The 12,760-nt window shown below is 34.8% G+C and overlaps 1 protein-coding gene across 7 annotated transcripts in view; it reads left to right on the top strand.

Annotated features, from left to right (window-relative positions):
• Positions 1–12,760, top strand: part of FUT8 (fucosyltransferase 8) — a 398,079-nt gene that overhangs the window by 245,489 nt on the left and 139,830 nt on the right. For 6 of the 7 annotated variants that reach the window (XM_046008252.1, XM_046008253.1, XM_046008251.1 and 3 more), the window contains one exon: positions 255–684. The exons of the other annotated variant lie outside the window; for it this stretch is intronic. In XM_046008252.1, coding sequence (XP_045864208.1) covers positions 482–684 — 203 coding nt within the window. In that variant the 5' untranslated portion in view covers positions 255–481. The remainder of the gene's footprint in view (positions 1–254; positions 685–12,760) is intronic. 7 annotated transcript variants of the gene reach the window in all.

Below are 12,760 nucleotides of genomic sequence, written 5' to 3' on the forward strand. Positions count from 1 at the left end.
GAAAAGTGATGATGGCACTTAGAGGACTTTCAAGCTTAGAGCTAATTAATTCATCTGGTAGAGCCCTGGTATAAATGGGTGATTTCATATGCAAATGTAAAAGCTTTTGCTTTTTTACTTATTATTAGGCTGTTAGATTATTTGCCAGCCAGTTGACCAGTCAAAACCAATGTTTCCTTTAACTCCATGAATCTCAGCATATGCTACTTTGCATATCCTAAATAATTTAAATACATTTCTTACTCTTTCCACAGCATGTAGAGTCCATGAAGCACAGGACAATAAAGCTTCCCACTCATAGCACCAGGAAGATCTCTTTGAAAGATTCACTACAGGACTGCCTGAGACAACGAGTTTGTCTGAAGCATCATGTGTTGAAACAACAGAAGGCAACCACTTTTGCACTAGCTAGAAACAGAGTTATGATGTTTTCAATTCTTTGAGCTCCAGGAAGCCAGGGGAGTGAGTTGAAAATCTGAAAATGCGGCCATGGACTGGTTCCTGGCGTTGGATTATGCTCATTCTTTTTGCCTGGGGGACCTTGCTATTTTATATAGGTGGTCACTTGGTACGAGATAATGACCACCCTGATCACTCTAGCCGAGAACTGTCCAAGATTCTGGCAAAGCTTGAACGCTTAAAACAGCAAAATGAAGACTTGAGGCGAATGGCTGAATCTCTCCGGTAGGTTCTATAAGATTGAAGGAAGAGACCTGTAACTTTGTTTTTAGTTTCAGGGCTTCATTCATCTAATAAAAAATACTTAATGATTTCTTTAAACTGCTATTTTTGCAGAAATTTAAATATTTTAGTGACATACTTCTTAGACCAATGATATCTTTGTATATTTAACATAGAGAATTTTTCAAGGGTCAAATCTTATTTTACATATGAATTTTAATATAGAAAAACATGCCATTTAATTTGTTTTTATATTTCATTATAGTTATCTTCAGTTATCTTCAGTTTTGATAATTTTGATACATTACATACAAATTTTTTATGATTTAAATTAGTGGATATTAAAATTTTTATTGTATGGACAATAACAAAGACATTTATAATACTTGAGGCTGAGTTAGTCTATAACTTACTAAAATGGAGAAACAAAAATTCATTGCTAAAGCAGCTGGATCTGGAATCTAGGGAATTGTTGCTGTTGCTACTTCTAATCTGTTAAAAATGTGACATATATGTTAGAAGGCATCAATGGTTTCGAAAAATAAAATTATATTATATTTTAATATTTAATCTTATATTTTCAGGGAACAAATAATTCTTAAATTCTAATTCCTCTGCTTTATATATGAAGGTGATTATCTATTTAGCGCTTGCTGTTTCTCAAGCTAGAGTTTGGAGATTTGAGGTAAAGAGTTGTCATTACTCTAGAGGTGGTAATTGACCCCAAGGGAAGTAGTATAGAGAAAAAGAGCACAGAGTTCATTTCTTTTTGAGTAACAAATGAAGGAGTGGAAATGAAAACATTCTGTTGTGCATTGGGCATTCGGAATAGATGGGGAAGGAGAGAGGGACAGTGCTAGATTGTGGAAGCTGAGGAGCATTCTGTGAAGGAAGAATATAGTCGGCAGTGTCCCGTACTCTCGAGGCTTTAGAGAAGACTTCTCTGCTTCTCTCATTCCCCCACCTCCCTGCCACCGCTGCCCTTGCACTCTTTCTTTAGAACTTACTTCTTTCTCTCAACTTTTTTCTTTTTTTTTTTTTAATTTTTTTTTTATTTGACAGAGAGAAATCACAACTAGGCAGAGAGGCAGACAGAGAGAGAGGAGGAAGCAGACTCCCCGCGGAGCAGAGAGCCCGATGCAGGGCTCGATCCCAGGACCCTGGGATCATGACCTGAGCCAAAGGCAGAGGCTTTAACCCACTGAGCCACCCAGGCATCCCTCAACTTTTTTCTTCACCATAATATTATTTTGGCCTTTTTATGTCCTATGAAAGACAAAGCTAGGTGTTAAGAATTTTATACAGTGAATCAAAAATTATTCCTGTCATTTGTAGTAGTACGATGTCATAAAATATAAGGTACCCAGGGATTAGAAAGTGGACAGATAATTTCTTGAATTTATATACCATTTTATTTCCTTTTGGGTGGGAGTTTGGGAGTATCATGAAGAAAGTTGGTCTTTCAGTAGAGTCTCACTCGGTGATTTGTTATGAGATTCAAAGATTGATAATTTAGAGGTAGTAATAGCTATCACTGATGGAGAGTTTATCATATGCCAGGTACTGTGCCAAGGGCTTTGCATGGATTATCTCATTGAATTTCATAAATTTCCTTATGAGATGCTGGTACTGTTTTCTTAAACGATTTTACAGATGAAGAATCAAAGGAATATTAAGGAATTTAATTTTCCCCAAGGTTATACTTTCACAAGTGGTAGAGCTTACTTTGTATCCTGGCAATATGACTCAAAAGCCCAGACTTTGATGAGGTGTATTGCCTCTGTGAAGAGAAACGGGAGAGAAATCAATGATTCAGAAATATCAACTATAAGTCTCATGTAGGAGATCATCAAGAGTGGCTGCTGTGCTAGTTGTTTTTGGAGTGTGCTTTAATTATAGTAAAATCTTGTTCTACATCCTGGGATTTTTGCCCCTTGGGAAAGATTTTGCTTTTTAGCAATTCAGGCTCATAAATAATTTATTTTTCTCCTCATTCCAGCTTCAATACTGAGACTTCATTTGACTTATTTCTGACTGCCAAGTGTCTTGTTTTTATTGTATCTAAGAAAGCATGCCTTTAATAATAGTTGTTTCTTCTGCAGAATAATCTTTGGGTCTCTTAGGTCACTTTCTTTGTATTCTTTTGTGTTGAAATTAAATTCTGAACTACTGCATTCAAATGTAGAGACAACTTGTAAGAGCTGAGACAGTATGTCATGCTGAAATACTGTAAATACAATCTGAAAACAGACTGAGTCTGTTTTTGTACATAGATAAATAATTTTAGGAAAATAAATAAGTAATTCTTTTCCCTCATTAGGGAAGAAATCCTCCTCAGGCCCTTCTATCAAGTTTACCGGTAGGGCCATTTGTGTTTCAGCCAAAGGGACTGCATTTTGGATCCCCCAGCATAAAAGGAAAAATAGTAGAGGTGCTACAGGCATTGGTGATTTTTCCCTCTCACTGTAACACTTTGTACCCAATTTGCCAAGTCTTTTTCTCAGAAGAAAATGTGTTTGTAAGCTAGACTAAAAAGGAGTAATTCTTATGTCTGTAAAACTAGGTCACTTCTTTGGGATGAGGCATATGGATTGAATTTGGAAAGAAGCTTGAAATTATAGTGTTTAAGAGTTAGGACAATAGTTTTAAAAGCCACCAACCCTCCAGTCAGAATTTGCTAATTTTATTGATTATACTACACATTTAGAAAAAATAATCATTATTTTGAGGGATACAAATGTTTAAGTACAATGTTTGGGAGGTTTTCTGTGTGTGTGTTTAATTCTGATTATTGATGAATAATTGCTATACAGTAAAATTCACTTTTTCAGCATATAGGTCTGTGAATTTTGGCAGATGCTTACAGTCGTGTAACTACCACCGCAGTCAAATTATGTAAGAATTTTACCTCCCACCAGAATTCTGTTGTGCCCTTTTGTAGTGAGATTCTAGCCTTATCTTCTATCCCTGGTACTGATTTGTTTTCTGTCCTGTATTTTATTCTGTTATAAAATGTCATATAAATAGAATAATGTGGTATATAGCCTTTTGAATCTGGCTTTTATAATGTACTTGAGATTTATTAACGCTGTTGTGTGGATTGATTTTTTTTTTTCCTTTTTCCTATTAGTTCTTCTTTAATACTTAGTAATGTTCCATAGTATGGTCATATCACAGTGTTGTTGCCTTTTTTTTTTTTTAAACACATTGACCAGTTGAAGGACATTAGGGTTGTTTCTGTTTTTTGGCAATTATGAACAAAGCCATTACAGCATTGGCTTTTTAGGTTTTTGTGTGATTTAAGTTTTCATTTTTCTTGGGTAAGTATCTAAGAGGCGGATTGCTAGATCATTTTAGTGTATATTTAATTTTTTTAAGAAGTTGCAGTTGCCCCAGTGTTTTCCAATATTCCTATATCATTTTGCCATTTCTACCAGCAAAGCTTGAGAGTTCCAGTTGCTCTCACTCTTGCTAGTATTTGCTGTTATAAGTTATTTTTATTTTAGCTGTTTTAACAAATACATAGTCTTACCTCACTGTAGTTTCAGTTTGCATTTCCATAATGATTAATGATGTTGAACTTTTTTTTTCATGTCCTTATTTGCATTCTTTAGTGAGGTATCTGTACACATTTGTTACCTATTTTATTTTATTTTATTTTATTTTATTATTTTTTATTTATTTGAGAGAGAGTGAGAGAGAGAATATGAGCATGAGCAAGGAGAGGGACAGAGGGAGAAAGACAAAGCAGCTTCCTGCAGAGCAGGGAGCCCAATGCAGAGCTCAATTCCAGGACCCCAGGATCATGACCTGAACTGAAGGCAGACACTTAACCAGCTGAGACACCCAGGCGCCCCATCACCTATTTTTAAAAATTGAGTTTTCTTACTAAAATTTGTTTTCTTGTTACTACATTCTTTTTAAAAATTGGGTTTAGCTATAAAATTTTAAATATATATGTGTATATGATAAAGTAAAAATTCTGTGGCTTAGAACAAAAAAAATTTTTTTCTTGATTATTTAATTTGCATTGTCCTCAACCGGATTGTTTTTCTAATTTGGGGTCACTCTTGTGGCTGATGCAGGATAATAAGGCAGTCCAGATGACCTCACTCACGTGTTTGATGATTAGCTGGGACCATCATTTATTTCCCTTCCATGTGGTTTCTCCAGCGGGATAGCCCAGATTTCTTACATAGTAGTGTTTCAAGAGGGCAAGAGTAGAAACTGCAAATCCTTTTAAGGCCACATATCAAAAGACACACAGTGCCATTTCTGCCACATTCTGTTAGTGTATGCATGTGAAAGGGGCACTTTGTATTTAGGGAATAGAGGGGGAAACTGCATAGAATTTTGTAGCCATATTTAACCCACCATTCTCATCTCCAGAAGCAATTGATTAGGTCAAATCATTGTGGTCCTGACAGCTGGAGTTTAGTTTAAATTTTTGTTGGTAGGTAATAGGGAGCTATGGTTGGGTTTATAGCAGAGGAATGACACACTGAAAATAGCTGAGTAAGATTGAGATTTTCAGATGGATTTGGGGCGTGTGCCTCATTGGAATGAAATTGACTAGGAAACATAGTATTAATCTAAACATGAGGTGATGAGACCTTATGTTCCCCAGACATCTCTGCCTTACTTTTTAATTGCCAGCACATTAGGTAAAGATGTGGTAGTCTTTCTTTTAAAAACTTGGAGATAATCTCTGCCTGCCACCCTATAGGAATGCCTTTCCATGCTTCATGTTTGTTTTATTTCAACCTTTGATAATGTGAAGTTACTGTCAGTTCACAGAATCTTTGCTTCTTGGAATTTGAATCTGCCACTTTGCCTCTCAGTCAGGGCTGACATTTAGCAGAAAATACCTAGAAAATTACTGAAACTTGTTTGGAAATCCCTTGAGCAGTGAACCTTAAGTGGACCAGATGTCGGAACTGGATAAAACTTGTGAAATCTAAAGAGTACTTAATTGTCAGTCTTCCTTTTAACTTAAGTCCTTTTTGTTCTAGGTCCATTTATTTTTGAGAGTACAGCTTAAAAAAATTCAAACGTGACTTTGTGACCAATTAGTAAGGTTGTTTGTTTGAACAACGAAAGAAATCAGGAAAACCAAAGAAATGTCTTCTGGAATTTAGATGCTAGCTGTAAACTGTAAATTTACAAACCACAAAGAATGTATAATTAATTTATGGCTTATCTGTTTTTCTGAGTTATGTAGTAATTTTCCCAGATGGATTAGAGCCAAAGCGTGACTCTTCTGGTGGAAAAATTTGAGGCAACAGAAGCATGGAATACTGACATGGGTAGAAAGGAAACTGATGTAATGTTTCACAGGTCATATTTTACTTCTGTTTGAGAAGCTGGTGTTAGAAAGCAGGGGATGTCTTTGTTCCTATTGGTTAATTGGAAAATTTGCTCTGGGCTCTCTTCTCTGTAACTCCTCATCACTCATATAAATAGTGTACTTATATTCCTAGAGCAAGTGAATGGATTGGAATGTAGAGTGCCTGCCATCTGCCTGTAACCTTCCCGTATATATGTGGCTTTTATTTTTGCAACCCTGCATCTGTTATTTCTTAATGCTATTAAGAGTATCTAATTTTTCCTTAGGGACAGTACTGCTTCCCTATACGAGAATATCTTAGTGAGATTTGTAGTCAAGATTCCTAGCCTTCCCAGTCTGACAAACAGATGCTATCTCCCTGAAATTTTCACTAACTTTTTTATATATTGCGGATTAAATTTGTCAGTGTTTTGTTTTGGAATTTTTTTCTATGTTAACAAAGACATGTTTGCCTATAATTTTTCCTTCTTATGTCTTTTGGGTTTTGGAGCAAGGTTTTGCAGGCCAATTCTATTCTCTAGAAGGGTTTGTATAAAATTGGTGCCCATTCTATCTTAAATCTTTGTTAGAATTCTACCAGTGAAGCCATTTGGGTCTAGAGTCTTTTGGGGAGGGTGCAGGGTTTGAGTTGGGGAATGAAAGGTGGCAAGTGGGAAGGTTTTAAATTCTGGATTTGAGCTTTTTAACAGAAATTGGCCCATTCAGATTTTCTGTTTTTTCTTATATCCGTTTCAGTAAAATGTGTTTTTCAAGGAATGTGTCCATTTTATCAACATTGTCAAATGTATAAACATAAAGTTGTTCATAATGCCTTTCTGATTTTCTTCTCCATACTTGTAATACCTGTAGTAATGTTCCCTTTTTCATTCCTGATACTGATTATTTGTGTTTTCTCCTTTTATCTTGAAAAAAGTTTATCAATTTCATTTACCTTCCCAAAGAACTAGTCTGGTTTTTTTTATTTGTTTTTCTCTTAATCATGTGTCTGTTTCTATTTTATTGATTTCCATTCTTAGTTTGATAATTTCTATCATCTCTTTTTCGTGTGTGGGTTTTTGGTTTTGGTTTTGCTATGGTTTTTAAAGCTTTTCCAAAATGAATTTTATATCACTGATTTTAATTAAACCTTGCTTCTTTTCTAATATATACCTGGTGAACTTTAAATTTCTCTCTAAGTGCAGTTTTAAGTTGTGTCCCACAAGTTTTGACACTGTCCTATTTTAATTATAATTGAAATAATTAAAATTTTAAAAGTATTTTCAAATTTCTATTGTTATTTTTTTCTTTAACCCTTATTTAGGAGTGTGTTGCTTAATTTCTAAGTAGGACACTTTCTTCCTTCTCTCCAACTGGGAGTGATTGAATATGGCAAGAGTAAGGTGATAAAACTTACTTTACATTACTGTGCTTGGGGATTATTTTGAGCTTGCCTTTATTTTATGTAGTGTTGTGTTTTTCCTATAATTATATGTATGCATATGTAATCTTTCAACCATGGGCATTCACTTTTGTAGTGTAAATGTAGAAAGTTCTCATTGTGGATGGTTTATCCTTTTGTTCATATGACAAGTTATTCCTGGAAGCAGGAATTTTTGATGAATACTTTTTAATTGAATTTTCAAAGTATATATATATATAAAACTATAATCAGAATTAATTGACAGTTGAACACAAACAAGTATAGCTTTCGTATGAATAATCACAGACTCTTCAAGTGTTAATTAAATTTGGCTACCTTTTTACTGGCAATTCTTATCTCACTTACTGAAGATGGTTGGATCTCTGGGGTTTTTTGGTGTGTGCTTGGCTTTAAATGGCAAACTATGGCTGATAGAACAAATCCAGCCCTCTCTTGTTTCTTTGGTTTTTGGGTTTTGGATTTTGTTTTTTGTTTTTAATGGCTCCCAAATGAAGAATGGTTTTACATTTTTAAATGGTTGGAGAAAAAATGAATTCCAAGGAGAACATGCAACAGAGGCTATGTGGAGTCACAAAGCCTGAACAGTTTTTTTTCTAGCCCTTTAAACAAAGTTTGTTGACCAAAAGTTTGTATGAATCAGAATGTACTCATTTTTAGCTCTTGTTTCTCTTAATCTCTAAATTGTTATGCATATTGCATGTAAGAATTGACATGCTCTGAAAGTAAGTCAAAGTCCAATTACTGTTATTCTTATGTTTTTGTTTACTCTAAATCTTTATATACTTTTGGTGTCTTGTTTTATACTTTTACTCTATGTTCAACTATTCCATGTTTTCATCCATCTGCCTCCTTGAAGCAGCTTATATTTAGAGCTGAAATGGGACTTATGGGTAAGAGATTGGGTATGTTTAGAAAAGAACAATCTGGTGAAATGAAAGGAGTGTGAGTTTCTCAAATTTGGATTTGGATCCCAAGTATACTGCTTACTAAATGATCCTAAAAAAGATTTATCATCTTTTTGAACTTCAGGTTTTTCACTTATAAAATGGCAGTAATAGTCTCTATTTTGCAATATTGTTAAGTTTTAACAAAAGATTTGAAAGCTTATTGAGAAGACATCCTTTGTATTAGTAGTTCATCAATAGTCATTTTAGCTAATGGTAGTTGATAATCTTGTTTTACCTAATGGTAGGTAGTTAGTAATCTAAAAAGCATATGGCCTTATATACTTTTCATAGAATTCAGAATACTTGTTTCCTTTTTTCTAATAGAAAGAATTCTTTTATGTCAGATGTTTAGCACAATGGATTAAAATTCAAAAACCTATGTATTCTTTAGAGTAACTCTTTACCTTGAGAAAATTACTTAAGCTCTATAGGCCTAGAATCGAAACTATGAGAAAGTCGATTGGGATAGGTGATCACATTTGATAGATCTGTATGTTTTTGCAGACAAAATAGTTAATACAGTAGTTTGAACATTAGGGTACAGATGGCCCTTCTTTTCACTACATCTGTATCTTTGGGTAATGCAATTGCAGAGTCATCAGGAAGCTCTATTTTGATTTCTTTTTTTTTTTTTTATTTGTTTATTTACAGCATAACAGTGTTCATTGTTTTGGCATCACACCCAGTGCTCCATGCAGTACGTGCCCTCCCTATTACCCACCACCTGGTTTCTCAACCTCCCACCCCACCCCCACCCCCCGCTGCCCCTTCAAAACCCTCTGGTTGTTTTTCAGAGTCCATAGTCTCTCATGGTTCATCTCCCCTTCCAGTTTCCCTCAACCCCCTCTCCTCTCCATCTCCCCATGTCCTCCATGTTATTTGTTATGCTCCACAAATAAGTGAGACCATATGATACTTGACTCTCTCTGCTTGACTTATTTCGCTCAGCATAATCTCTTCCAGTCCCGTTCATGTTGCTACAAAAGTTGGGTATTCATCCTTTCTGATGGAGGCATAATTGTGTATATGTACCACATCTTCCTTTTCCATTCATCCGTTGAAGGGCATCTTGGTTCTTTCCACAGTTTGGCGACCGTAGCCATTGCTGTAATAAACACTGGGGTACAGATGGCCCTTCTTTTCACTACATCTGTATCTTTGGGGTAAATACCCAGCAGTGCAATTGCAGGGTCATAGGGAAGCTCTATTCTTAATTCCTTCAGGAATCTCCACACTGTTCTCCAAAGTGGCTGCACTAACTTGCATTCCCACCAACAGTGTAAGAGGGTTCCCCTTTCTCCACATCCTCTCCAACACACGTTGTTTCCTGTCTTGCTAATTTTAGCCATTCTAACTGGTGTCAGGTGGTATCTCAATGTGGTTTTAATTTGAATCTCCCTGATGGCTAGTGATGATGAACATTTTTTCATGTGTCTGATAGCCATTTGTATGTCTTCGTTGGAGAAGTGTCTGTTCATATCTTCTGCCCATTTTTTGATATGATTATCTGTTTTGTGTGTGTTGAGTTTGAGAAGTTCTTTATAGATCCTGGATATCAACCTTTTGTCTGTACTGTCATTTGCAAATATCTTCTCCCATTCCGTGGGTTGCCTTTTTGTTTTGTTGACTGTTTCCTTTGCTGTGCAGAAGCTTTTGATCTTGATGAAGTCCCAAAAGTTCATTTTTGCTTTTGTTTCCTTGGCCTTTGGAGACATATCTTGAAAGAAGTTGCTGTGGCTGATATCGAAGAGGTTACTGCCTATGTTCTCCTCTAGGATTCTGATGGATTCCCATCTCACGTTGAGGTCTTTTATCCATTTCAAGTTTATCTTTGTGTACGGTGTAAGAGAATGGTTGAGTTTCATTCTTCTACATATCGCTGTCCAGTTTTCCCAGCACCATTTATTGAAGAGACTAAGGTATCCAAATTGGCAAGGAAGAAGTCAAACTCTCTCTCTTTGCAGATGACATGATTCTTTATATGGAAAACCCCAAATACTCCACCCCCAAACTACTAGAACTCATACAGCAATTCAGTAACATGGCAGGATACAAAGTCAATGTACAGAAATCAGTGGCTTTCTTATACACTAACAATGAAAATACAGAAAGGGAAATTAGAGAATCGATTCCATTTACTATAGCACCAAGAACCATAAGATACCTGGGAATAAACCTAACCAAAGAGGTAAAGGACCTGTACTCGAGGAACTACAGAACACTCATGAAAGAAATTGAAGAAGACACAAAAAGATGGAAGACCGTTCCATGCTCTTGGATTGGAAGAATAAACATTGTTAAGATGTCTATACTGCCTAGAGCAATCTATACTTTTAATGCCATTCCGATCAAAATTCCACCGGTATTTTTCAAAGAGCTGGAGCAAATAATCCTAAAATTTGTATGGAATCATAAAAGACCCCGAATTGCTAAGGAAATGTTGAAAAACAAAAACAAAACCGGTGGCATCACGTTACCCGATTTCAAGCTTTACTACAAAGCTGTGATCACCAAGACAGCATGGTACTGGCATAAAAACAGACACATAGACCAGTGGAACAGAGTGGAGAGCACAGATATGGACCCTCAACTCTATGGTCAAATAATCTTCGACAAAACAGGAAAAAATATACAATGGAAATACAGTAGTTTGAATTGGAACATAGAATTGGCTTTATTTGTTATAATTTGGTTCTCATGACTAGCATATATATATATATATGTATACATATATATTTTTAGATGATGGATGCTTTTAGTTATAGGAATTATAATTCCCTATCCTGAGCTTTATTTAAAATGCAGGAATTTTAATTATTAATTATCACCACCCAGGTCTCTAGGGAAGAATAGATTATTCTTTGAGAGAAGTATCACACAATAATTTTATGAAAATCTTAAATAACTTATTTGAAAAAATGTAAGCTTTGTATTTTAATTATTTTCCATATATAAATGCCATAGAGACAAAGTGAATTTGCATTAAATATTTTTAAATGTATGAATATTTGAGTTTAGGAGCTGGATTAAACATTTTTTATGTAATAGCCTTTATTCTTTTATCCTGGTATTATGGAGCTGATAATAGCTCTAAGCACTTCTTATTAATTAAAGATAATAACAGCAGGATATATGGCTATAGTCATCATTTTCGGTGTTACCTGATTTATAGATGGTACATAATCTAGTAGTTGTTTAGAAAACAACTTTTCTGGCTAATTCTCATATTTCTTTTAGGCAGACTTTTATTTCACTATGAAGATGCTTATTTTGTTTTTATAGTTGTCACATTGATAGTTTATAATTTATTCAGTTAAAATGATGAAAGAAAATGGTGGTTTAGTTTCAGAGATCAGTATTCTAGACAAAGCTGTCTGAAGGAGAATAAATATAAAAGGATTTCAAAATATTATGGTTAGGCTGTGAATTACACCGGCTAGAAGGAAATACAGTATAAAATAGCACACTGCTTTTCTTGTTGTTGTTGCTGGTTCAAATAATAAAGCTTGATTTTGATCCAGTCTTTGTTCTTTTAAACTGTGTGCAAAAGGTGTTGCTTGATGGAGATGTTTCACATCTGAAATGTGTAAGAGATCCTAGTAAGGTTTGGAGAGAAATTGAGGTTCCCCTAATAAATGCAGAATGCTAAATCTGCTAAATGCTAAACACTAAATGCTTTAAGGGATGTTTAGAAGTATCATATTAATTCTCATTTGTATTCAGTAGCACTTCAAAAATATTATCTCTTACCATGATATGTACAGAAGCTAAGTGACTTTGTCATTTTTTTGCAAGTTGGTGGCAGAAACAGAAATAGAATCTTCGAAGGAATTAAAAAGTTGTATGTAATTTTCAGTACACTGCCAACACTGTCATTTTTTATACCTTTTCAAGTTCCTCTTCCTTTAAGTATTTACTCGGGACAGTATGTTTTACTAGCCTACCAATAATGACCAAAGTATCCTGTAATTAGTTCCGTAATTGTTACATGTGATCAGAGGTTCCCATATATCAATATTAGAAATGGCCATTTGAATCATAACATCTTTAAATTACATAAATACACCTGTATAAGCATATAGAGGCTATTTTAATATAGTTTGTTGAACTTAATTAACTATAGTAACAGTTTATAATCTGTATAAATACATTCAAGTGGCACATTTGACACAGAAATTTGCTGTGATCAGTATTTGTAGCATTTCATGTGGGTCATGAATCTATAGAAAAAAACCATAGGCTATAAGATCAGATTAAGTTATTTGGTCAATACATAAGCTTATTAGAAGTGGTGTGGCCATGTGGAGAAAAAAGATATGTAGCTTCCATTGGCTCTTTAGAGTCCCATAAACTGCCTGTGTAGTT

Source organism: Meles meles, chromosome 6 (assembly GCF_922984935.1).
Source record: "Meles meles chromosome 6, mMelMel3.1 paternal haplotype, whole genome shotgun sequence".
NCBI lineage: Eukaryota > Metazoa > Chordata > Mammalia > Carnivora > Mustelidae > Meles > Meles meles.